This window comes from Capra hircus, chromosome 7 (assembly GCF_001704415.2).
Source record: "Capra hircus breed San Clemente chromosome 7, ASM170441v1, whole genome shotgun sequence".
Classification (NCBI taxonomy): domain Eukaryota; kingdom Metazoa; phylum Chordata; class Mammalia; order Artiodactyla; family Bovidae; genus Capra; species Capra hircus.
Window position 1 is genome coordinate 78,975,768 of NC_030814.1, and position 27,876 is coordinate 79,003,643.

At 41.7% G+C, this 27,876-nt stretch overlaps 1 protein-coding gene across 1 annotated transcript in view; it reads left to right on the top strand.

The window, feature by feature from the left end:
* The window catches only part of LOC102169177 (zinc finger protein 474), a 57,683-nt gene that overhangs the window by 22,027 nt on the left and 7,780 nt on the right, over positions 1 to 27,876 (top strand). The window contains exon 2 of the mRNA XM_018050674.1: positions 7,350 to 8,592. Within this exon, the coding sequence (XP_017906163.1) occupies positions 7,561 to 8,592 (1,032 nt within the window). The 5' untranslated portion in view covers positions 7,350 to 7,560. The remainder of the gene's footprint in view (positions 1 to 7,349; positions 8,593 to 27,876) is intronic.

Below are 27,876 nucleotides of genomic sequence, written 5' to 3' on the forward strand. Positions count from 1 at the left end.
TAAGCTAATATGCAGCTTGAATGTCACAGATTTTTATTACTTATATTCTAAGAGTAATTGTATCAGTCAGGAAACAGAAACCATACTAGTTATCTAAACAGAGAGAATCTAATATAAAGAATTGTTGACCAGGAATGAAGTTGTTACCTAGGTAACTAGCAGAGTTAAAAAAAATTAAAAAGCACTGCTATAGAAGGGAAGCAGCAGCTACCTACCATTCCAAACGCTGAAGGACAGAGAGAAGAGGTTCGAATTATTAGGACTTAGAAATTTAGAAGAAGCACCTTAGGGAGCCAAAAATCTTATTTCCGAAGAGGAAGAACAGTCTGGCTGATGGTGCTGCCTGGAGGGGGAGGGGAAATTCAGTTTGATTTGCAAATGCTGGAAAAACTGTAAACTGGTTTCAGGTGCTGCTTCAGGAAAGAACTGCTTTTGCGGGGATAAAGAAGTATTGCTGGGGTGATACAGGAACCAAAAGCAGACAGGAAACCCTTTAAGAAGATGCAAGTCTTCTCTCTCCTCTAACCTCACCTTTTCCCTCCAGTACTGGTATTAGTAAATCATAATGCATAGCTGGCTGGCTAAGCAGAAACGGGGCGAGCAGTGTCCCAGTGCCAGCATCACAAAGCTGGATGTAGAGGAGAAAGTATGGAATACAGAGACAGTGCATTAACAACTGGCACAGCAATGATGCCTTCTCAATCTTTCAAAAGCTCATGGGGGAAATAAGGTTCTATTCTCCTGAGGTAAATGCCATTACTTTTTCTTCTAAAAAAATAATTCTGAAAAAAGAAGTATTGTAAATCAGTTTCGTAAGAATCATTGGCTCAGTATTTACAGTTCCAAGCTTCTTCATTTCTGATTTTTAGGGTAAAGTATATACTTAATATACTTAGTCAGACTGGGAGCTGACTGTGGCTCAGAATATGAACTCCTTATTACCAAATTCAGACTTAAATTGAAGAAAGTAGGGAAAACCGCTAGACCATTCAGGTATGACCTAAATCAAATCCCTTATGATTATACAGTGGAAGTGAGAAATAGATTTAAGGGCCTAGATCTGATAGATAGAGTGCCTGATGAACTATGGAATGAGGTTCGTAACATTGTACAGGAGACAGGGATCAAGACCATCCCCATGGAAAAGAAATGCAAAAAAGCAAATTGGCTGTCTGGGGAGGGCTTACAAATAGCTGTGAAAAGAAGAGAAGAGAAAAGCAAAGGAGAAAGGAAAGATATAAGCATCTGAATGCAGAGTTCCAAAGAATAGCACGAAGAGATAAGAAAGCCTTCCTCAGTGATCAATGCAAAGAAATAGAGGAAAACAACAGAATGGGAAAGACTAGAGATCTCTTCAAGAAAATTAGAGATACCAAGGGAACATTTCATGCAAAGATGGGCTTGATGAAGGACAGAAATGGTCTGGAACTAACAGAAGCAGAAGATATTAAGAAGAGGTGGCAAGAATACACAGAAGAACTATACAAAAAATAGTTTCAGAACCAAGATAATCACGATGGTGTGATCACTCATCTAGAACCAGACATCCTGGAACGTGAAATCAAGTGGGCCTTAGAAAGCATCACTACGAACAAAGCTAGTGGAGGTGATGGCATTCCAGTTGAGCTATTTCAAATCCTGAAAGATGATGCTGTGAAAGTGCTACACTCAATATACCAGAAAATTTGGAAAACTCAGCAGTGGCCACAGGACTGGAAAAGGTCAGTTTTCATTCCAATCCCAAAGAAAGGCAATGCCAAAAATGCTCAAATTACCACACAATTGCACTCATCTCACATGCTAGTAAAGTAATGCTCAAAATTCTCCAAGCCAGGCTTTAGCAATACGTGAACTGTGAACTTCCAGATGTACAAGCTGGTTTTAGAAAAGGCGGAGGAACCAGAGATCAAATTGCCAACATCCGCTGGATCATCAGAAAAGCAAGAGAGTTCCAGAAAAACATCTCTTTCTGCTTTATTGACTATGCCAAAGCCTTTGACTGTGTGGATCACAATAAACTGTGGAAAATTCTGAAAGAGATGGGAATACCAGACCACCTGACCTGCCTCTTGAGAAACCTGTGTGCATATCAGGAAGCAACAGCTAGAACTGGACATGGAACAACAGACTGGTTCCAAATAGGAAAAGGAGTACATCAGAGCTGTATATTGTCACCCTGCTTATTTAACTTCTATGCAGAGTACATCATGAGAAATGCTGGGCTAGAAGAAGCACAAGCTGGAATCATGAATGCCAGGAGAAATATCAATAACCTCAGATACGCAGATGGCACCACTCTTATGGCAGAAAGTGAAGAGGAACTAAAAAGCCTCTTGATGAAAATGAAAGAGGAGAGTGAAAAAGTTGGCTTAAAGCTCCACATTCAGAAAACGAAGATCATGGCATCTGGTCCCATCACTTCATGGGAAATAGGTGGGGAAACAGGGGAAACAGTGGAAACAGTGTCAGACTTTATTTTTCTGGGCTCCAAAATCTCTGCAGATGGTGATTGCAGCCATGACATTAAAAGGCGCTTTCTCCTTAGAAGGAAAGTTATGACCAACCTAGATGGCATATTCAAAAGCAAAGACATTACTTTGCCAACAAAGGTCCATCTAGTCAAGGCTATGGTTTTTCCAGTAGTCATGTATGGGTGTGAGAGTTGGACTGTGAGGAAAGCTGAGTGCTGAAGAATTGATGCTTTTGAACTGTGGTGTTGGAGAAGACTCTTGAGAGTCCCTTGGACTGCAAGGAGTTCCAACCAGTCCATTCTAAAGGAGATCAGTCCTGTGTGTTCATTGGAAGGAATAATGCTGAAGCGGTCATTGGAAGGAATGATGCTGAAGCTGAAACTCCAGTACTCTGGCCACCTCATGCGAAGAGTTGACTCATTGGAAAAGACTCTGATGCTGGAAGGGATTGGGGGCAGGAGGAGAAGGGGACGACAGAGGATGAGATGGCTGGATGGTATCACCGACTCGACGGACGTGAGTCTGAGTGAAGTCGGGAGTTGGTGATGGACAGGGAGGCCTGGCGTGCTGCAATTCATGGAGTCACAAATAGTTGGACACAACTGAGCGCCTGAACTGAGCTGAACTGAACTGATATTCTTACTAAGTCAATTTTGCCCTATAAGCCCTTTCAATTTCTTTTCTCACCAAAAAAATATTGAAATTTGACATATCACTGTTAATTCATTTTGTGCCCAGCTCCATGTTAACTATTAAACTGTAACTCAATTAGTATTAGGTTTTCATATGAGTTAAAGACTCTTTTAAAAACTGACTAAAATACACACACACACACAAAAAAAAATTATTTCTCTTATGTAAGTAAGGCCCAAGGAAGTCACTCCAGAGTTTGTAAGATGGCTGTAGCATTTTCAAGGACCCAGATTCATCCATGTCTCTACTCTGTCTGTTAAGTGTTACATGAATACAATCTGCCCCAAGATGGCTGCTAGAGCTCCAGCCACCAGTCATCAGTATGAAGGAAGAGAAGAGGAGTAGGTTGGTCCCCTACTTTTCAAGAAGAGTTTTTACAAGTGCCACACAATACTTCCACTAGCTACAAAGAAGCCTGTAGACTTTTGGCTAGGAAATCATGTGCCAGCTAGAAAGTGGGGCTCTATTAACTTGAGGGAGTTTGGGCAGAATCACTATTAATAGGAAACTAGCTGTCTCTGCCAGACTCTGGGAGGAATATTACCTCATCAATTGTAAGCCTTAGTGTATCAGCTCTTTTTTGAAAGCAAGATTTCATCAGTAAGAAGACTAGAGTGTATATGAGGGTACTGAGCAGGGGAGGCTACTGAATGGGGTCGATGGAGGACACTGAAGGCAAACTTTCTCTATTTAATAATTTTTCTCAGAGGCAGCATAAAACCCAAGTCTACCTTTCTTATTTATTCATTTTTATTCATTTGTCCATTTAAAGGATTTGGATTCTGTACTAGCGGAGAAGGGGTCATGTATCACACATTTGTTTTGTTTCAAAGAACTAAATTATTTTTTAGAAGACCACATACTTCTACTTGAGTTCTTTCCCCTCTCTTTTAAAGAAATGCCCCCTAATGCTAAGATAGCTTTTGAATTTTCATGGTTATTATATTCATCCTCGTGAGTTTGTCTCTCCCTTCCCATGAAGTCCAAAGGGCATGGAAAAATGGCATCATATTGATAAAACATGATGCCTTCCAAGACATTCTTTAAATGGCCTATGTGCAAATATGGTCAAAATGAATAATTCAGGCCAATTGGAGTGAATATTTCTCCATGAATGCTTGGGGTGAAACTGGCTGGCTTTGCAAAGTGGTTCTCTTTATAAACTAGCAACGTTGCTTTACAGCGTGTCTGGGTGAGAGGCCAAATTCTTAAGTGATTTAAGTATATGTAGTTAGTATTTTCTAGAACTTTCACTTTTAGAACTTATAGGATAGAGCAACTGACCATGCTGTGCCTTGTCACATTGCTTTAGCAGACTCGTTGGCAGAAATATCATAAATTTTTCTAGTAAACACCTCAGTCTCCCCAGGTGTCACTTGGTCCTAGCTACCTCATTTTCCATACATTGATACCTTTAATCACAATAAGACAATTTTCAGGAGGACATTGAAGGAGGAATGAGGATGATTAAAAAAGAAAAGATGAAGATTCAATGGGAATTTTATGATTGTTTGTCATTTTTTGCTGCAGAGAAAAGGCATGAATGCCTGTGTGCATAAAGATCCATTCCTAATCAAAGTAGCAACAGGGCTGCAGACTGAATGCCAGTCTGACCTCTTTGGGCAGCCTTCAGTTTCACTCTACACCCACTATTGCACCCCAATTCCCCTCACCCACCATCTGCAGCTAGTAGTACAGATTTTTCTTAAGGATACTGGTGAGATCAGGAAAGGGTATGTTTTGCACATCATACAGAGAATAGCTTCTAGAAAACCATTCACAGCAAAATAAAATGATCCCTGTTGCTTTAAGGAGAAACGCTGTCTTCAGTAACCCTGATTTCTCACCTGCTTTTTCCATCTCAAAGATTTCTCTTCTTCCTTGCCCTATTCCCCTCCTCCCTCTCACCCCTTCCTTCTTCTAAAGGGGAGCATAAAAGCGGGTGAGAGCTTAGTTACCTTCATAAACCCATGGGGCATATGAATTGTACATTAAAATAGGGATAAAAACTTAAGAAGCTCTGTCCGTGGAATTTTAGACAGAATGAATAATGGAAAGAGTCAAGGACTGGAGCCAAAGAGAGCTGGAATTGATTCCCAGTTCTGTCATTTAGAAACTGACTGTCTTGGGCAAGTTACTTGTCTTTTCTGAGTCATAGTTTATTCATTTGTAAAAATTAAAATAATAATACCTATCTGATAATCATTGGAGAATTAACTATAATTATGTACGTAAAAATTAGTGCAACGTCAGATGCATAGTTAACATTAAATAAATATTAGTTATCTTTAACATAAAAGAGATGGATGAATTATTGGGGCAAGTCATGGGTCTTTCTCAGAATTCTCATCTGCGGGGAGCAGCATGGTGAAGAGGGAAGATTGTAAGCAAGTTTAGGGAAGTTTCACAAGTTTAGTTTATTTGATTGCAGTAATTTTTCTTATTGGTCTCCTTAAATACTTTTGCTATGTGCAACTTCTTGGTAACAGGGAAATGGGAAACTAAAACAGGAAGTCCTTGGTTAATAAGAAATCAGAACCAACAAAGCAGAGTGGTTTGGGGGATTATTTTACCCATGTGCTGTTTAAAATCTAATGAAATAATTTTACTGGGTTCTTTGTGTTCTCTAGAGCCACTTTCTCTTTTGGATGGTGATAATCAAGTTATAAATTTTGTTTCTTCAAGCCTCATTTTCTGTGTTGGTCATTCTGTTTGGGGCCAGCACATTCTTTTGTCACATGTGTTAATATCACTGTCTTAGGATCTGTCAAAATGAAGAATAACTTCCTTTTCTGTGCCAGAGCTGATTTGATAGCCTTAATTGCAAAGATTCACACTTTTCTTGGCACCAAAATGCAGGAACTGAGTGCAGATCTCACAACTTTTTGTCCCTTCTCAGCCGCAGTGCCTGAACAGTGTTCTGATATAACCAGCACAGCTGTCCTTGGTGTGCTTGAACTCAAGTGCCTGCCCATGGCTGTAGGATCTAGCCTCAGATCAGGTGCCGCTCCCTCTGTGAATGGGAGCCAATGCTAAAGAACCCCTAATCCAGAGTGAGGTCATCCTTCAGGAAATGAAGAAGGTCCTAAGACTTTTGAAGATAATCTTTCTTGAACTAGGTTGTAGACCGGGATAAAACTGACTCATGCCTTTCCCCAAGGTAAAAACTCCTTTGGCTTCTGACTGTAATGAGATCTTATCAGTCCTTTCTTCTAGTTTAGGAAAATTGTCGGCCATGTTTTTATTTAAAAAATAAGACAGTTTGACAGGTAGACTGATGTCTATAAGAAGATATGTCTGTATAAAACAAGAACATAAATACAACATCTGTTAAAGAAACATCAACTGAAGTCTGAGCATCTTCATCCCAGGGAAGCTGTACAGATAGACCACCAGGAAGAATAGAGCCCAAGGTTGCATTCTTGGCTTGACAATTACAGCCATAATTTATTAATACTCCAGTCCCATAATAAAGAAGCGTGTATACCTGGTAGGTTATAAGAAGCTTAACTCACTCTGAAGGCTTCCTGATAATCTACCTGTTCAAGCTTTAATTACTTCTGCTGGTTCTTAACCTTAGGCTCATGGACACTCAAAAAGTCTGGCCTGTGACTATAGTTCAAGTAAAAGAGAAATCACAACTAAAAATATTTGATAAATTATTTCAATAAAATTAGTTTCACTTGTACTAGTAAGAATTTTATATTTTTCTTTTAAAATTATTATTCTGGGAAGAGGTCCATAGGCTTCAAAGAACTGACAAAGGGATCCGTGGCACTAAAAAGAATCCCTAAGGTAATGGAAGGTCTTTTGTACTTGATTCCACAGTTTCATTAATCTAGTTTTCAGAAGCCTCGGTTCTCTGCTGCATGACCTCACCACCATGCTTCTTGGTTCATACCATATGTGTTGAGATGTGCAGTAATTGTCCATCTTCCTTTGCAGTATCGAATGAACACTGCCTTTGTTTGATGTGGTAACAGTGCAGTTCATAACAGAAATGTTTTTCATATTTATTCGAACATTTACTGAACAAATCCTATGTGCAGTTATTATGATAGCCGAAGAGGATGCTCAGTCAAAACAATCACCGTTCTTTATCAACTTAAAATACGTGTGTGTGTGTGTGCTCACGTGAATGTGTGTGTGTATGCAATAACTTCTTGATTTATATTTCCCCTGCAGATCTTGGAGCCCTCTGAGGTTTTATGGGGACTGCAGCATTCCAGACTGCTGCCCTGCAATGAAGCTCTGAGTCACAGTCTTTGGGTCTAAGGTACTGGCTACGATGTGGAACCCCAAGACAGCCAACCTGACTAACCTTCACTCTAAGCAGAAGCCCAAAATGCGTCTGGCCTGAAATCAGAGCAAGCCTTAGAGAAAGCCCTCTTTGTTAATGGAAAAAGAAGAGGAGAAAAGGGTTTCCACATTGCAACAGTCTTTCCACCATTCCAAAGAGCCTACCTTTCTTATAAACCAAGCTGTTCTATTTGGTGAGTCCCATTCTAGCTTCTTGCCAGAAATAGAACGTGACAGTCAGGGTGAAAAAATAAAGACAAACCCTCGGAAAAACAGACCTGGAACTGTAATTCTCTCAAAGCAGTCCAGTAGGAGGATTATGTCTGAAAGCCAGCCCAGGCCCCCCGTGATTCCATCCCGCAGACCCAGGTTCCGGGTGTGCTATATCTGTGGCCGAGAATTTGGGTCCCAATCCCTTGGCATTCATGAACCCCAGTGCCTGGAGAAGTGGCGTGTTGAAAACAGCAAGTTGCCCAAGCACCTGAGGAGGCCAGAACCTTCCAAACCCCCTCCTCTCAACGGAAGTGGGTCCTACAGTCTTCAGGCAGTGAATGAGGCAGCCTTCCAGAGTTCCCAGGCTCAGCTGCTGCCATGTGAGTCCTGCAACCGCACATTCTTGCCAGACCGGCTTCTTGTTCATCAGAGAAGCTGCAAGCAGAAGGTTGAGGGGCCCAGGGCACCAAGCCTGGACAGATCTGATGATCTTGCCGGTCTCAAGAAAGCTTCCAGTGGCATCACGACCCGACCGAGGACTGTCATCTGCTACATCTGTGGGAGGGAATTTGGTACCCTGTCCCTTCCTATCCATGAGCCCAAATGCCTGGAAAAGTGGAAAGTAGAAAATGACCGACTCCCCAGGGAGTTCCGCCAGCCACTCCCACAGAAGCCTCAGCCCCTTCTCACTGGACAGCCCAACCACACAAGGCCACGTCAAGGCCAGCTCGTGTCCTGCCCAAACTGTAGTCAGACCTTTGCCCCCGACCGCCTTCCAGTACACAAGAGAAGTTGTAAAGGTCAACCTAGTGGGCCAAAAGCTCAGGATCTGACATTAGGGAGTAGAGGTGGCCTGGAAGAGTCCACTAATTCCAAGTCTCAGAGGAACCCGGCAGCACCCCCTGTGACTGATAAGGTAATTTGTGCCACATGATATGCATCGGGTAGGCCTGGGGGTACATTCTACCTCCAGGGGAATGAGAGAAAAATGCCCCCGGAATCAGCTCCCTCATCCCCTAGGATGGTTTTCCTTCAGTGCCCATTTCTGCCTCAGTGAAACCTAAGTTGACCCCCTATTGGACTCCGTGGCTATACCTCCATTGGCACAGCAGATATAAAAACATCCTTGCCCAGTGGGTCCCTGGTCCTCTTTCATTCTGCTGCCTAAAAGAGAGATGGACTTCTTTCTTCTCTGAATCCCTCATACCAATAATCCTTGGGAGAGACTGGCATTTGAAAATGAGTCAGTAATGCTGTGTCTACATTACAGAGATATCATTCCCATTCCAACTGCCAATACTTATTACTGGTTTATTTTAGTAGTCTACCTTAGGAATTCACTTTTGGCAACACTGGGTGATGGTGAGCTTATCGTTCTAAAATAGAATCTGTGTCAAAAACCCCAGATGACTTTAGCAGTAATTAAGCACCGGAGCACTTGCAGAACTGAACATGCTCTACAGTGCAATATGCTTTCTTTCAATGCTTACATGGCTCTAGTCTATGGGGAAGTAACTCCCACGCAGACCGAGAGTCAGCTAGGTGTGTTCATGGATCTGGGAAATACTCAGTTCCTGCTGCTGCTCTGGACCCCATGTTTGAGTCAGACACCAGGCTGTGACCCCTGATTTGGGCAGTTGTAAATAAGCATGACCCTAGGGGTCCCCAGCCTATATAGTGAAGTGTCACTGGGTCTTGACCTGAAGTTTCATCATCAACCAGGATTGGGGAAGTTTGCTTTTGAGGATGGCTACCTGCAAGATAAGGTGAGGTCCATGTGCTCCATTCTGCCATGAAGCAAGGGAAGTGGCTGTCTTGCCACGTGTCACACTTTACAGAACATCAAATCATGAGAAATAGGAGGCGGTCAAGGTCTTTTCTCTATGACTTGCTGCTTGAAAGGCCCCACCTGTAGGGGTTCTTTAAGTGAACTATTTTCAGGAAACTAAGGTAACCCAAGCTATTGTAAACAGTTAAACCAGACTGATTGGGGGGTGGGAAGACATCCTTTATTTTTAATCCAGTCGTTCTTCATTACTTTTTTATTTTTTTATTGTATTACTTGGGCAAATGTCGGGTACTTTTTCCAAACTTCCATGTTTAAAATGAAATGATCTTTCACTTGCTGGCTTAGAAGATTCCTAAACAATGATCCTAAAGCCGAAGAGTCAGACTAATGGGCATATTTTCCGATGAACTTGAAGAAAGAACAGCTAGTTTCTTTGCCGAATGAAAACCCAAACTCGTAAGTGTGGCATGGGCTTCAGGCTGGTCTCATAAACATGAACTGTTTTTCTCATCTTTTGGCTGTTGCTTTTCTTCCAAAACGTGTGGGGTCTGGATTCAGCGAGCAAATGAATCCATGTCTTAGAGCCACAAATCAAGAGCTCCGGTTAGTGTTCTGACATTCAGCACTGTTTCCTGATTGTATGCATTTTCTTTAAATGTCCTCATTACAGAGCTTGAGACAGGGACGAGTGTGGTCAGAATGCTCATGCTTGTTGTTGTAACACAGACTCTGTGCTCCCCAGAGTGGAGCCAGCAGGCTGAGCATAGCATGTTCTCACTCAGTCACAACTGCTAAAAGAGGCTGGCCTGGGCCCCCAGCTCCACAGGAGGACACCTCCTGACTCACTGAGTCATCTGGAGAGGAGACTGTCAGGACAGGAGGCCAGTGATGGCTGTCAGTGACTTTCACGTTTAGATCAGAGGGAGTCCGTCAAAATAAGGGCATCAGGAGGACACGACAGCTATGTCAGAGCACAGCCAACTCTGCTCCTAACCTGAAAAGGCACATGTCAGTGAGAAACTGGCACCCACCACCGTCAGATGTGCCTTGGCCTGTTTGGGGACCACACAGGCTTTAGTGGAGGGCATAGTAAGGTCATCCAACCTAGGGTCCCTTCAGCTGCCAGATCTGGAGCAAGCTAGGGTTCATTAAAATGGAGAAAACTCCTAGGCTTCCAAGAGGAATAAGACCTCTTGAACCAACAGACTTTATTCCTTCCCTTGAAAAGACATTTGCCACTGCGTTGCGCTTTCAGCAGAAAGCCTCTCCTGGGGAACGTAGTTTTCTGTTGTGGTTGTTATTGGACTCTGTTATTGCTGTTTTTCTTTTCTTTGTATTATGTAAGATTTAGATAGCGCAGTGAATCGTTCATTTCCATAAAGAAAACGCCCTGTGCATTATTGGATTTCAGAATTTCATCTGCCTGTGGCGGCCGACTTTTGGCTGACTGTGAGTCACACGCGTGGTTTTTTCAGTTCAGATGTTTGCTTCCTTTTTCCTTATGCCAGTTAGAACAATTTCCCCCTAGAATCCTTGATCTGAATTCATGTTAGAATCAGCGATCTTGCCCAGTGTTTTCAGGGGGCTCAATCTCATAGTGAACTCAGGTAAGAAAAACATTTTCAGAATTATGACCACAGAACTTGGAAATAGTTCCCTGCAGTTGGGCAACAATGACTGTTTCGCTGGCAGAGTGAGTTACCCTCCGCTCAGAGTGTTCCTCCTGCGTAGACTGGCTCGGTTCTCTGATGACAAATGCTCCTGTTACCCTTCAGTCAAATCTAAACAAAGGAAACGCCGAGATCCCTAAGACAAACCCCCCAACCCAAGTCATCAATGTGCATTCTGCGCCAGCTCTGCTTTGCCTCTCACCATGGAATGGGTTTGAACTTGTCCCATTGCTTGTCATCCAAAATCTAAGACTGAATTCACTCTCTCTGATTTCACAGTGGCATTGTGAAAGACACCATGCAGTATGAAAGAGGAATGACATCCACAAAGCGGATTTTCATTTAAAAGGGTTTGCTCTGCTGTTATGTGGTATCAGAGCAGCATCACACTCCCCCTTTTCCCTCTAGAAGAAGGAAAGCCTGAGCAAGCAATATCCAGTTTAGCAAGATTTTAAAAGTCATGTTACTTGCAGATGAAATTAGATGCATAATGTGGGAAACTAGAAATTATCAGTTTAAAGTTTAATTTGGAGCTTAATGTGATCCTTTGATTTCTATTTTAGCAAGCAGTGTCCTAAGTGGTGCTGGAAGTGCAAGAATGGAGGTCACTATTGACCCCTATTTTAATATGAGTGAACACATTTTAATATTTGTCTTTAATATTTGGGGAAAAGTTTGCCCTTTTCCATAAGCTGATAGTATTGCAGTCTTTGACTTAAGGCCTTTCTGGCTAACTGAAACACAGATTGACAGTTAATTAAATATAACTACAAACCAGAATGAAGGCTTTGTTTAACGCTTGGGGTTATTTTCTTAGTATTTTGATGATAACATGTGAAACACTGTTTCTAAAAATCTGATACTATGTTATAAAATAGGCATTCTTTTTCTTCAGGGAAATCTGTCTTTTCCTTCTTTTAACAAAGGTTTGTGTCTCTGAATGTAGTTTTAAGCTGTCCTTAGCATCCTAGAGGGCTGAGCTACAATCCCATCAGACACATCTCTAGCATCTGCTGCTGCCATCTGGTGTTTTCTTTTAGAGTAATGCCTTCTACACTCAAAAATATTTACTGCCTTTCTCTTTGTGTTACCGCCAAATATATTTGAGAATGTGCCCTTATAATACAAATTCCATTTATTTAGGACTACCATTATGTCTTTGGTTTAATATCATCAGTGCTATTCCATCGCTAATATCTCATTCTCCAAAGGCAAACCTCTTAGTTAGAAAGTAACAATCAGAGACTCAGAAAGACTCAGAAGGGCAGAGTGGATGGGTTCACGTCGTGGAACACTGTTAAGGGGTGTGTGTGTATGTGTGTGTGTGTGTGTGTGTGTGTATGTGTGAGGTAAAATGTGCTTGTGCTGTGTGCTTAGTCGCTCAGTAGTGTCCAACTCTTGGTGACCCCGTGGACTGTAGCCCACCAGGTTCCTCTGTCCATGGAATTTTCCAGGCAAGAACACTGGAGTGGGTGCCAACTTCCCAACCCAGGTAAAAAGTGTTTGGAGCTTATTAGGAGGCCTGCAATACAGGGAGATGACCTGTACTGAATGCATCTATGGCCAGGGATTTATGTCCATGTCCTCATTTTAATCTTCATAATATTACTATAAGACAGATACATCTCCCTACTTTCCAGGTAGAAAAACTGAGGTTAAGCACCTAACCTAGAGTCACACAGAGGGTGTCAGAGCCAGATGTGTCTAACTCCAGAGACCCAAGGTGGCTCAGATGGTAAAGCGTCTGTCTACAATGCGGGAGACCCAGGTTCGAGCCCTGGGTTGGGAAGATCCCCTGGAGAAGGAAATGACAATCCACTACAGTACTATTGCCTAGAAGATCCCATGGACAGAGGAGCCTGGCAGGCTGCAGTCTATGGGGTCGCAGAGTCGGATACGACTGAGCGACTTCACTTCACTTCAAACAGAGAAGCATACGTGTCATACAAAAAGGGTAGGGCTATGGTGCCAGGCTGAGTGTTAGTTAAGCAGGGTTAAGAGGACAAAAGTTTGTTCATTCAACAGATCATTCTTGTTAGGCATTCTTGAGCTTCCATGGTGGCTCAGATGGTAAAGCACCTGCCTGCAATGTGAGAGACCTGGGTTTGCTCCCTGGGTCAGGAAGATCCCCCGGAGAAGGCAATGGCAATCCACTCTAGTACTCTTGCCTGGAAAATTCCATGGACAGAGGAGCCTGGCTACAGTCCATGGGGTCGCAAAGAACTGGACATGACTGAGTGACTTCACTTACTTACTTTGGACTAAGGACTAAATGTAGAATCATTAAAAAGACACAGTTCTTGATCTCATGGAGTTTTTAGCCCTATGGAGGAAATGATATGAAATTTAAATAAAAATAAATATAAAATTTCAAGTTGTAATGTGACAGTGTCTAATGGTGGGAGGTGGACATTCAGGTTCTTGGTTAGAGAAAACCTCTGGGAGGAAGTGACATTTCAGCTGAGACATGGAAGGTGTGAAAACATTAGCCAAGAGGATGTCAGGGGAATGGAAGTACGGGAGGAGGAGACATTCTGTGCGAAGGCCTTGAGGTAAGAAAGATCTTAAAATGGAACTGAAAAATCCACAAGTAGAATCAAATGAAGGAAGGGGCAGGCACACATGATAAAGCTGTGGAAACAGCACAGCTGCCCAGTGGACATAGGGACACCCTACTCGGCTGTTGCAGGAATCCGGGTGAAAGTGGATGATAGCCTAGCCTAGGGTGTTGGTATCAGAGATAGGAAAAAAGGGACAGTGGGCAGAACCTGGTAATAGTTGGGATGTGGAGGAGTAAGGAAGAGGGTTGAGGATAACTCCCAGATTTCTAAATTGAGCAACTGTACCAGTTGTTTCACTTTCTAAGATGGGAAAACCTTGAGAAACAGATAGGCTGTTGTGATGAAGACCAATTTTTCCATTCTGGACATGACTGAGTTCACAACACTTGTGAGACACTTTAAGTAGGTCTGAAAGAATGGTAAAAGTTCTATAGTGGGCGGGATTGGGTAAGCACAGAGCATAATGTGTAACCAGTGAGGGGCAGAAAGACAGTTTTATTTGTGATGAATGTATATGTCTTAAGTTATTAAACACACAACTAACAGGCATTGATAGAGGAAGATTGGAGCCACGATAATATCTTAAGACAGTGAAAGGAGATAGAGATCTATTTATACTATATCTCTATCATTCATTGAAAATCATTCTTTGTTATGGTCATTTGTAACTATAAGACTTTATTATTTTCTTCCCAAATAAAAAATAAAATTTCTATGAGACTGGCAAAAAAAAAAAAAATGCTTGTGAGACGTCTAACTAGATAAGTCAGGCTGAATGTATAAGTTTGAATCTCAAAAGAGGAAGTGGGCTGGGATATATATTTGTGCATTGTTACTATATATTTAAAGTCATCAGAATGAGTGTAGGACTTGAAAAATCAACCCAGGACTGACCCTGAAGCATTACAGTATTTAGAGTTAGAGAAGAAGGAGTGGAGAATGACTGGAAATGCTGGATAAATGGCTTGAGAGTTTGGTGCCCTGAGCACTGTGACAGGAGAGAATGTGGCGAATAAGGGTGTGGGGAACAGTACGCAATGCACAGAGGTAGGATGAAGGATGGAGCTAGGTGAATGCCAGAAAATCTATTTGATTTGGCCATGTGGATTTAGTTTGACAAACTTGGAGAGAACACATTCAGTCATGATGGGGGCTGCAGAGTGTATGGGTGATATTGGATGTGTTTTGAGAAATTTGGCTTAGAGATCGGGAGAGAAATAATAGGTAGGCTAGAAATAGAGACTTTCAGTTAAGAGAGGCTCCCTTAAAAGATGGGAGCTTGTAGACTGTATTTGACTATTTTGGATCAGGAGCCACTAGAGAGAGGAAGGTTAAAAAAAGCAGGAGAGGTGATACAAGCAAATGTAAAACCTGAAGGAGAAACAGGAACCAGGGCTGGGGTTCTGTCCTGTGAAGTGGAGGGGTTTAGTACCAGGGGATGTTTCTCTATTTCAGGAGCAGGTTGAATGCAAATGAAGGCAAAGCTACAGTATGTAAGCTTATATTTTCTCAGTGAAATACCAGGTAGGCTTATCAGGACTATCAGATGAGGAGGAGAGATGTGTAAAGAGAGAGAGAAAAGTGAATCTTAAGGGTTTTCTTAGTCCTTTGTCTGTTCATGCCTTCGGTTAAACTAAGTTTCTGAAATCAAGACTAAGGCTCCTAGAACCATTTGCCTCTGGTTCCTAAACACAAGAATGACTTGGAACTCTTTGGAAGTGGTAGGAAAAAGTTCAGTGTGATCCTTCTGGTGGTTCCTACTCATATATTCATCTTCAGTGGCCCTAATTCACCTACGCAGACTCATCAGTGCTGATGTCATGAAAACTAGGCTCAACCTCACAAACCACGCCTTGATGATGCTGCCAGCTGGGCCACTAATATCCAGCTCCACATGCCATTTCTTCATCTTTTCTTGGTGCCAACCATGCCTGCATATCAGGGCAGCATTCTAGGATCCCACGGCTCTCAGGTGAACTAAGCGCAACTTTAAGGTAACAAGACCAATTCACTTCTGCACTGATGGCTCTCAAAGCCAAACCAAAGGACTTGTGTGTATATAGCATGTGCGAAATATGTGTTGAGGGTGAGAGTTACACATTTTAGAGCAACAGCATCATTGATGAAATTGATATATAGCTTCCTGACATAGAAATTTGAAAACAATACTCACCTATACAAATTATACTCTTAACATATTCATTTTTAAAATTTAATTTAATTTTATTTATTTTTTAATTGAAGGATAATTGCTTTATAGAATTGTTCTGGTTTCTGCCGAACATATTCATTTCTAAAAGTAAGCTCAAATTATAATTATATATCATATATCCATAGAGAGAGAGACCATAATAGATATAGCTACCTCTCTCAGAGCCCAAAGATGAAAGCAACAATAGATGGTCCTGCCTTTCTGCTCCAGTATGTATCTTTCTGCTTCTCTGAAAAGAAAAATACTGATTGTAACCTCTGTGAAAGGAGAGGATGCATATTACAAGTTCAAATATTATTTCAAGCCTAAAATGAACAGAACTACAATATGCTGTACTCTCAAGGAATTCATCTAGCTTAAATGATTTCATGTGCCTTCCTAAGCCTCCTCTCCATGTTATCCTCATCTCCCTTCTTCCAGTCCCAAACACACACATCCACATTTTCTAGTGATAGATGCTTAGGGAACCTTTATGTAATGACTGAACTGATATACGTAGTTCTTAGAAATCCACATTCCAAGGTCAACAATTAAAATCTCTCCCCAAATTCTTAGAACTCCACCAAAAGCAGTGTGACACAACCTTGAAAAAGTTCCATTGAAATGGAGGCAATTGTCCTATGAACAGGCCCTCACTGCTAGCTGTGAGGACAAGTGCACCTTTATGAAGAGCGAGATCATTGACAGAATTTGAAATAAGGCTAATTCTTTTACTTTCCCTTTTTATTATGTAACTCATATCCTTCCTACATTCCATTGCCTCTTTCACATATTTACCTCTCTGAGGGTCTTATAGGCAGAGACGCTTTATTGTTTAGTCACTAAGTCATGTCTGACCGTTTTGTGACCTCATGGGCTATAGCCTGCCACGCTCTTCTGTCCATGGGATTTCCCAGGCAAGAGTTACTAGAGTGGGTTGCCATCTCCTTCTCCAGGGCATCTTCCCGACCTAGGTATCAAACCTGTGTCTCTCACACTGGCAGGCAGATTCTTTACCACTAAGCTACCAGGGAAGCCCTATAGGGAAAAAGAGGTCTTGCAAATTGAAGAAGGGTCTCAATGATTTTCCAATAATCCTACGCCAAGATCAACTCCGATGCCATGATACTGTCATTAAAAGTCCCTAAGCAGCTTTCACATCTACCTTCGTTTAAGCAGAGAAGGTAAAAACAGAGAGAGATCACTTGTCCCAAACTAAAGCTTCAGGAAATCAGAGGTTGAGGGAAGAGAGAGAGAGGAAAGGGAAAGATTGGAATCAAAAACTCTGATAAGAAAGGAGAAGACAACAAACAAGTAACAAAATTGTTTCTTAAGGAGAGAATCCTTTCTGTCTTATATCCAAGATGATATCTTTCTTCTTTTCATTGAAAAACTTCTTTCCTGGGCCTTTCCCAGGGCCGGGGGCCCTCGAGTATACAAGCTGTAGACAAAGCAGGCCCTGCTCCCATGTTCCAGGTCAGATAGTGCCCCTTGCTGTCCTTTTTTTCTCTCTAGAAGCTGGAAAAACTGAGTGCCTGCCACAGTTATTAGGTTTTTCCTGTCTTCCCCCATTGCTTCATTTTACCCGTGACCCGGAAGCTATCTGAATATGAAGGTCAGGCCTGGAGCCAAACTGAAGAGCATGGGAACCACACGCCAGGGCCACACCCATTTTCTTCAGGGAAAGTTGTTCTTACCAGAATTTGCCAAGAGGTTGAATCCATACCAAAAACACCTCACTTTCCAGCCAATAGCTTTCCACAGGATCAGGAAGAAAAAGAAAAAAAGAAAAAACAACTCAAATGTGAAAAGAAAAAAGAAAAGGAAAAAACTTTAGCTAAGAAACTGTATTCCTTTCATAAACAGAAGCTTTCGTTTGGATTTCATTCTTTGACTTTTATTTTCTGCCTTTGTTATCTCAGGACTAGCAAGTAAATAACTAAAATGCCAAGCATATATTCAAAATACCAATAGTTTGTTTTTAAAAATCAGGTACATGAAAATCCTCTAATGTTAACAGCATTTCCAAATGAATGGCCAAGTCTTTCTTATTGTTGAAAGGAGCAAAACAAATCCCCAGATCACATGTAGCAGACTCTTTAATAGTTGGCCAATAGACAGGCTGGATTGGAAAATTCCTTTACGTGGCATCCAGTGATTTCCAAAAACAATTTAATTTCAAACAACGATCCTTCCAGATGTGACATTTGGGTAGAATTGTTTGAAAACACTAGAAGTAAACGTGAAATACCAGTGGTTTTGAGACAATCAAACTGCAATTGTTGAGGTTTGAGACTGAACTACACAGTTGCTCCTATATATTAAAATGCTATTGATACTTTTTCTGCATATGTAGGACATGCCTGGGGGAATGGAAACTTGTTTATACACTTTCAAGCTCAGTCAGTTTGCTTCAAATTGTTTTAAATGGCCGCAGGCAAAGTTCTGACTTTGGGAACAGCTTTGGGTCACCTGGACCTCCTTTCCTTTTCATCACTTTCAGCATCCCCTTCTACCCTTCACAACCCCCATCCCTTGATATTGTTGGAAGGGGGTTGGGGAAATATGATAAAATTCTTCATAGAAAACTCTCATAGGTCTATTTGCATTTTGAAAGAGGATCTGGGGAGAAAGCAGTTTAATCCAAAGGAATGAGTTTTTGAGGTAGTCCAGAGAGCAGAAGTAGGAATTTTGTGGATTTCTCTCAAATCCCATGCAATGGCTGACTCTGTGAACCCATAAGGCAGAGCATGATATTCAGCCGACCACAGATGACCTTCCGCCTCATGTTTCTAGAAACTGCTGAAATCAAGCAGACCTGGAATCAGAAGACAAATGCACAGTGAAATCACACGTCTGTGGACGGATGATTTCTCCCTGCCTCAGAATCACATATCTATGAACAAATGATTTCTCCCTGCCTCAGTTCCTCACAGCAAGAGATTCAGTTCAGTTCAGTCGCTCAGTCATGTCTGACTCTTCGTGACCCCATAAACCATAGCACACCAGGCCTCCCTGTCTATTACCAACTCCCAGACTCCACCCAAACCCATGTCCATTGAGTCAGTGATGCCATCCAACCATCTCATCCTCTGTCATCCCCTTCTCCTCCTGCCCTCAATCTTTCCCAGCATCAGGGTCTTTTCAAATGAATCAGCTCTTCGCATCAGGTGGCAAATGTATTGGAATTTCAGCTTCAACATCAGTCCTTCCAATGAACACCCAGGACTGATCTCCTTTAGGATGGACTGGTTGGATCCCCTTGCAGTCCAGTGGACTCTCAAGAGTCTTCTTCAACACCACAGTTCAAAAGCATCAAATCTTCGGCACTCAGCATTCTTTATAGTCCAACTCTCACATCTATACATGACTACTGGAAAAACCATAGCCTTGACTAGATGTACCTTTGTTGGCAAAGTAATGTCTCTGCTTTTTAATATGCTCTCTAGGTTGGTCATAACTTTCCTTCCAAGGAGTTTAATTTCATGGCTGTAGTCACCATCTGCAGTGACTTTGGAGCCCAGAAAAATAAAGTCTGACACTGTTTCCACTGTTTCCCCATCTATTTGCAATGAAGTGATGGGAATGGATGTCATGATCTTAGTTTTCTGAATGTTGAGCTTCAAGCCAACTTTTTCACTCTCCTCTTTCACTTTCATCAAGAGGCTCTTTAAGTTCTTCACTTTCTGCCATAAGCGTGGTGTCACCTGCATATCTGAGGTTATTGATATTTCTCCCAGCAATCTTGATTCCAGCTTGTGCTTCTTCCAGCCCAGCTTTTCTCATGATGTACTCTGCTGCTGCTGCTGCTGCTTCAGTCATGTCCAACTCTGTGTGACCCCATAGACGGGGCAGCCCACCAGGCTCCCCCATCCCTGGGATTCTCCAGGCAAGAACACTGGAGTGGGTTGCCATTTCCTTCTCCAGTACATGAAAGTGAAAAGTGAAAACTGAAATTGAAGTCGCTCAGTTGTGTCTGACTCCCAGCGACCCCATGGACTGCAGCCCACCAGGCTCCTCCATCCATGGCATTTTCCAGGCAAGAGTATGGGAGAGCAGGGTGACAATATACAGCCTTGATGTACTCCTTTTCCTATTTGGAACCAGTCTGTTGTTTCATGCTCAGTTCTAACTGTTGCTTCCTGACCTGCATACAGATTTCTCAAGAGGCAGGTCAGGTGGTCTGGTATTCCCATCTCTTTAAGAATATCAAACAGTTTATTGTGATCCACACAGTCAGAGGGTTAAACATGAGAATACCTGCAAAGAACCCGAGATCATGTCTGACAAACAGTCGCATGTCAGTACGTCCCTCCTCCCTTCACAGTGGCAGTGCAGGCAGCCTGAAGACCTAATGTCTGGGTGAAAAGCAACTTTACCATTTACTAACAGCTCATACCTCAGTCTCCTGGTTTGTAAAATGGGAATACTGCATTTTATCCAGAGGATTATTGTCAGAAGTATTAAGATAAATCATCTTAAGTGCTTACTACAGGGACTGGCACTTAGAAAGCGCCTCGTAATTGTTAGCTGCCTCTTGGTTGGACATTTTCATTAGTGGAATATACACAAGGATTTCTTTCTATTTTATATTGGAGTATGGTTGCTTTCCCAGTGGCACTAGTGGTAAAGAATCCACCTGCCAATGCAGGAGACACAAGAGTTGCAGATTCTATCCCTGGAATGGGACAATCCCCTGGAGTGGGGCGTGGTAACACACTCTAGTATTCTTGACTGGAGAATCCCATGGACAGAGGAGCTTGGCGGGCTCCCATGCATGGGGCCGCAGAGAGTCAGACACTACTGAGCAACTGAGCCCTCAAGCAAGCATAGCTGCTTTACAATATCGTGTCAATTTCTGCTGTACAGCAAAGCGCGTCAGCTATATGCACACGTACATCCCCTCTTCCTTGGGTTTCCTTCCCCTTTAGTTCACCACAGAACATTGAGCAGAGGTCCCTGTGCTGCACATTCTGTCCTCAGTTAGCTATTTTATACATAGTAGTGCATATATGCCAGTCTCAGTCTCCCAGTCCATCCCAACCCCTCATCCCACCTTGGTCGCTGTACTTTTGTTCCCCATGTCTTACACAAGAATTTCTAAGAGGTTTTGCTCTTTTTTCCTCAAGTGTAGGAAAGAAAAACTCTCCCTCTTATTTCCCCATCTGACCTTACTGCATGCTATGATACGTCTTGTGCACTCACCACAAACATTTCAATTATTTGGCCTAATAGAAGGGATAAGGAGTGTGGAAAATCGAAAACAGAAGCTATGGCCCAAATTCTTTATGTTCATTTTGTCAAGCAGAAAGAGGAACACTGAATGGAATGACACCCATTCAAAAGCTGCACAGTCACAGAATGATTCCCTCGGGCCTTGGCAGAGTGGTCCCTGCTTTAGACAACCTGAGTTCCAGCTAGAAGTGAGGGAAGCAAAAAATCCTCCAGCAAGCAAATGACTTGAGGGTTGTGCACAGCTACTGGGTGCTCTTGGGCTCTTGGACTCCCCTCCCTTCACAGAGGGGCTTCTTTTGCCTAAGGATAGGTTTCTAGCCTCCTGTCAAGTTCTGTTCAAATTGCCTACATGCTTATAATCAAAGACAGCAGGGACACTTCAGTGTGGCAATCACTAATATATTGCTGCCTACTTGTTTTCTAAAGTGCTTGCCCTACTTCTTAAATTCCAGAGCCACAGGTTCATTCCTTTGACTCAAAGTACTGATTCCATAGGAAATCCCAGCTAAAATGCAAAGATCTTCTAGACAAGGAGCAACCCATGTCTAGCCACTGGCACATTCATGCAAATTAACTAAGTTTAGCTCATTTCTTAGAAATTAAATATAAGCAAATACCTTTTGTTGAGATAAGTGGGGCACCCTGAATATTCACTGAAAGGACTGATGCTGAAGCTAAAGCTCCAATACTTTGGCCACCTGATGCAAAGAGCCAACTCGTTGGAAAAGACTCTGGTGCTGGGAAAGACTGAAGGCAGGAGGAGAATGGGGTGACAGAGGCTGAGATGGTTGGATGGCATCACCGACTCAATGGACATGAGTTTGAGCGCACTCTGGAGATGGTGAACGACAGGGAAGCCTGGCGTGCTGCAGTCCATGGGGTCACAAAGAGCTGGACATGACTGAGTGAGTGAACAGCAACAAAGTTGAAGAGAGAGTGGGAAAAGTAGGCTGCTCAGTCACAGGCTCATATGCTTTCGGGGTTTGGCAGCTGCATGTAGGGCCATAGGGAGTGGTGGAGAGTACAGTATCCATGACAGTAAGTCCCACCTAGGGATATTCACATTTGAAACTTCTAAGAGCATCATGCCAGTCAAATAAAACATGAATGTCCACTGGCTGAAATTGTGCTGAGTCCATCAGTCTACAGTCTGAAATCCAGAATATGAAGCAGAGAGGAGGTAGTTCTATGGTGTAGCCTGGGTGAGATGCTGTAAAGAGGACAGCCTGGTCACAAAGGACCCATGACATGACCCACAGAGTTGTGTAGTAGTTGAGACTAGGGACCAGGCACACAGGCTTCATGCCAGGGCTGAGGGTAACGCCAGCTGCCAAACACCATCTGGGTCACCTATGGGAGACTCCAGAACAGTGAGGCCTTTCTTGTGGGTCAGATATCTGGGATCCAAAGCTTCTAAAATTTTTAAGGACCACAAAAAAGTCCAGGATCCTAGAGAGGTTCCCATCTGGAGAACAATCATCAGAACTAATCAATGTGAGTTCAAACATATCAATGGGCAGAGAGGTCAAGAAGGCTTGCTCCACACAGCAAGTCCCTTTATTCCTTGTTTCTTGACTAATTTCAAGGGGAATGGGCTCTGTGCACCCCAGTTAGGGGTCTGTCAACCTGCCTTACTGCCTCAGGCAAAGAGCTTAGGAAAAACATTAAAAATATTTCCCAAATAAAGGTGGTGAATTTAAGTGGACTCATTCCCACCGTTAGGGCTAGTTCTGATTCTCTCCCTAGCACAGTGCCTGGCTTCTGGCCTGTAATCAGTGTTCTTCCTGAACAGCAGCGTCTGGGCTACACTTGAACCCCCTCCTGAGTTGCGGCCCTTTCCTCCCAGTGCATTTCCAGCTAGTGGCAGTCTCATCCGCTGACTGAGTCTCCTCCGTGTTTCCAGCAGAGGTCTCTGGTTTCTTTCAGCTCACAGTGCAACTTCAATATCAATATTTAGAACAATTGCTTTATTGGCTTTCATGAAGTTGAAATGTCTATGATTCAACCCAGATGTGTGCAGAAGTGACCATACGGTGCTCATGACCAGTCACACTCCATCAGAGATACAAAGTGCACACCAGCAGACAGGGCCGATTCTAGGCCATGTCCTGAGACAGGAGGGCAAGGATTGTCCTGTGTGTGCTTTCCCATGGTCACCACTTTAAAATATTATATCTAGTGATTTGCCTCATTACAGATTAATGATCACAACTAAGAAGGTTTGAGAGTGTCTTAAGGTGGGGCACTTTTTCCTATTTGACTCAAAGTGGTGGTTCGGGGCACAAGGACTGTTTCCTTTTCAGGACATTCCCACACTTCTAGTTTCCCTGATCTCTTTTTGACTCAGGTTAATCAGTGTCCACAAATGAACACAGGGCATGAGGCTGTGTTGTTACAGGGATGTTATCATGCAATCTAAAAGGGGGGAAAAGGACCATTAAACTTGCAGTAGTATTTGTTTCTAAGTAATGTGTGAAACGTGTCACTTGGGGGAAAGAGCCAGGCATTTTATTTACATACATATTTGGTAATAAAGACATCTTTTACATTTCGATATGGCTGCTTTGGCCCAGCCCCACTAAAATAGGCTCTCCAAAACCAGCAAGCCAGATACTTCAATGACAGCAAATAAAGCCAGCTAACTGCAGCCTTCCAAAGTGCAAATGTGGGAGGCTTCCTTTGTTCCCCGGTAGCAGGTAGATAATTATACCTGTGACCTTTTAGAGGCACAGGGTGGGGAAGCATTTGGGAGGCTGAATGTTAGACAATGATTCTCAGTCCAGCCACAGCCAGCAACATAGGCCCCAAGGAATGGTTCAGCCCATGCATCCCCCAAACCAACTTTTTGGCTGCCACTTTTCAACGCAAGATGGCTCATACCCTACAAGTCTCATCCCGTTATTTGTGAATTCATTTTTTGGTGAATGCAAGCACGCCAGGGAAACAAGTCTGAATACAATAAAACTATCAGGAAGAGCTGTCTTATGTTATGGTAGAAACAGACTTGTGCTAAATCTTGTGTTCAGATTATTTCTCCAGGCCTTTGCAACTGAATTCTAGGATTTCAGTTAAGTTGCATCATGCAAGCATTTAACTAATATATTCAACTATAAATGATTGACAAAATAAGATGCATTATTGGAATAATGTAATTTAAGATAGTCAATATTTTCATTTTGCATTGTATATTGATTTTATTCTATGCAAAGCTGTATTCATTCCTAATGTTAATTTTAATGTCAATTACTAATTGGTTCTATTACTAAACTGTATTATATACAACACCTTAAATATCATCCTCATCAGTCATTTCGGAAAGTAATTTGGACTCCACTTGATTTTTCCTTTTAGAACTGATTTTATTACCTAATCTCTGCTAAGTTTTGACTCTGAAGTTGATATTTTTTATTGTTTTATTATTATTATAAAAATGACACAAGTTCATTATAAAAATTCAAGCTGTTATAAAAATATAAAATTAGCATAAAAATTACCCACAATTTAGGTTGACCTTAGTGAATATCATTCCAGACATCTCTCTATGTAAGTAACATATTGACATGCATATTTTCATTGAAGTGAGATCATCTGATCAAAGTTATTATTGATGAAGATAATATATTTAATTTTACTTGAATTCAACCATAAGAGCCAAATGAAACTTCATTTGGCTGAAGTTCATTGCTGAACTTCAGAAAAATATTTCTTCACTAAAAGAGTGTTAGTTTTTAAAGGACCCACCAACATTAAAACACAAAGATAAATTATTAAAGAATTTGTTTTCAGTTTTCACTCCATATTTTAACGTTACACTGATTTAATTGACTGTTTGCCATGAAAGTCGGAGAATTTAGTATCATTAGCATCCTTTCACCTCTCCCTCCCTCATCAATTTTTGTAAGGTATTTTTGTCAAGACATGTTGCTTTTCTATTCTCTTTTCTAACCATAATTTCTATAGTCATTTTACCTTAGTTCTGTGTTTAAATGGATTCACTGCCAGTCTTATAAATTCATATTTTTCCACATGGTTTCACAGTTTCAATATTTCTAAGTTTATTTTTGCTGTTTTGGTTTCATCTCTTGATTGCTTATATTTTATGAATTGATGTTTTTCAAAAGTGTCTGTGTAGTTTATTGACCAAACAGGGACATTTCAGAGAGTAAAAAGAGGACACTATTAATATTAGTCAAGACAACAGGTATATTAGGGACTGTTTTACACAAAGCAGAACTTAAGATCTTCCTAAAGCCAGAGGTGATATATTTCACAAGTTCTTGCCGGCTTCCACTCAGTACTTTTTGAGGCATTTAAATGGTGCCAATTGATGCCTTGCACAAAGGAGCATCTATTTGAAAGGAAAAGTTTGGCTCTGACTAAAGGCCCGACAGTTCCCTTCATGGGACTAATGGATGAGCTTTAGGAAGTCCACCTGTCATTCTAAGTCATATCCACGGTTCTCCATGCATGTACGATTTCTGGGGAGAGGACCATTCCACCACTAGATTTTCAAAGGGGCTAATGGCTCCATATATGTTACTAATTGATATTTCACAACAAATCTCCCCAAAGTTACATCATTGGAGAACGTTCTCCAAACTTTCCTATAAATAACACCACACAACTGTAATTTCACTTATTACTACTTCGTATTTATTGTGTGATTAATAGAAGAAATGACCAAGTGTAGAGTGTTTCTGATCCTCTGTAAAACTGCTAGTAATACATTTGTGTGTATGCTGTGTGCTCAGTCATGTCCAACTCTTTGCAACCCCCTGGACTGTAGCCTGCCAGGCCCCTCCATCCATGGAATCTCCCAGGCGAGAATACTAGAGTGGGTTGCCATTTCCTACCCCAAGGGGTCTTCCCAACCCAGGGATCAAACCAGCATCGCTTGCATCTCCTGCATTGGCAGACAGATTCTTTACCACTGTGCCACCTGGAAAGCCTCAATAATAACTTCCGCTTCAGTTTTTAATATCTCTTTCATTAAGGTTCATGCAATACTATTTAATGTTAGGACTATTTTTTCCTTCTGACCAGTTATTATGTGTCCTTTTATAAGCTCTGTTAGCTATTTAGTTGTGTGGTTCACTGTGGTTTTCTTTCTGCCCGAACACTTAGGGAGGTCATTGAAAACTATTTGAAATGATTTGAAATAGGTATTCTAGTCTAGGTTTTCTGGAATTACGTCCATTCCTCTTCTTTCAACACCTCTCAAGGTTATCCACTAAACCGCTCTCTTCTAGATCCTTATTCTTTCCCTTTTGACTCAACGGTGATATTGCAAACTAAAAACAAATGGATGGATGACAGGTCATCTACACTGATCAGGAGGAAAGCTGTTAAATGTCCACTTCCCTTTGCATTGCATAGTCTTGGCTTAAAAGATGGAACATGAGGCATTCCCGACAGAGAAAAGACATTAACTAAAGAGAAAAAAAAATGCTGCATGGAAAATAGAATAATAATTCCAATAGTGGCCAGCAAAATGATTAAAAACATATGAAAGTTAGTTGAAAGAAATATACACATATGAAAACTTCCCCTGAAGTGTTCAATTGCCTCTGGCTACATCCAACCTAAATAGACTTTCCCAGGACACTGAAACAAGAAGAACAAAATGCAATGAGCCCTAATAAACTTGCTGTGTAGGGGCATTTATCAGTAGTTGCCCCCCCTAAAACAGTTCATATCAGATTCACCGATTCAGATCGATTCAGAGATTAACTTTTTAAAAAATCATGCCTTATCCCCAAAATACGATGTTCACAGGAAAACTGTTCATCTAAGCCTTTGCTCTGCAGAAAATTTAGACAGCTTGGCTTCCTCTTTGCCACACTCCCCCTTTCATTACACTTCCTAGAGTTGGCTGGCCCTGGCAGTACCCATGTATACAAGCCCCCTGGGCACACCTTCCCACACCCTTGCCTCGCTCAGCTATGCCAGTCACAGTAGCACCCTAGCCAAGAAGGGGCCTCTACTCTTTCTGCCTGTAATTTGGTCTCTTCTTCCTCTCTTCTCAATCCCCTACACATCGACTTCTGTCTGAAAATATAAAGAGGTTGAAGAGTAAAACCTTGGCAAATAGGGCAGCGGCAGTAACCACAAGCTGATTTTTCAGCTTTCTCTGAAATTTCAGACTGACAGTTGTGAAATTAATGAACAGTAAGAGGTTCTCTTATCTCCATTCAGACCCATGGGGATGGATTTTTCTCTTCAGCTGTGTGTCTGGGTTGCTTGCACTTCCCTGGAGCATGGCTTTAAGAGTAAAATGCTCGAAACTTAAGAATATGGAGTATGTTGCAAGTTCAACTGCAGTTCAACCGCAAATATAGAGCATGGGGCAGGCTTTGGAAAAAACAATACAGGACATCTTAGCCTTGTTATGGTATTAATTTTCTCCCACATCCCTGTAAGTTATTTTGTGCATGTCTTCTAGCCTCTGTGTCTGCCTGTTTTCTTTCAATTTTTCCTACCAGAAGAAATCTTATGACAATATGACATGAATGTCTTCGTTTATGACCCATACCATTTATTTTGTTTACATGCTTGGTTAAGGTTCATACTTTACATATGTAATTTTAATAAATTCATTATTCTCAAAGTCAAAAGAATAACTCTCATTTTGAAAGTTAAAAAACCTGCATTTGTCTTTCAAGTAAATATATACAAATAGTAAGGAAGTTTTGGCTGTTTTTTCTGCTTTATTTTTTCTCTTAGGTCTTGAATTCCCCAAATATTTTTAAAGTCA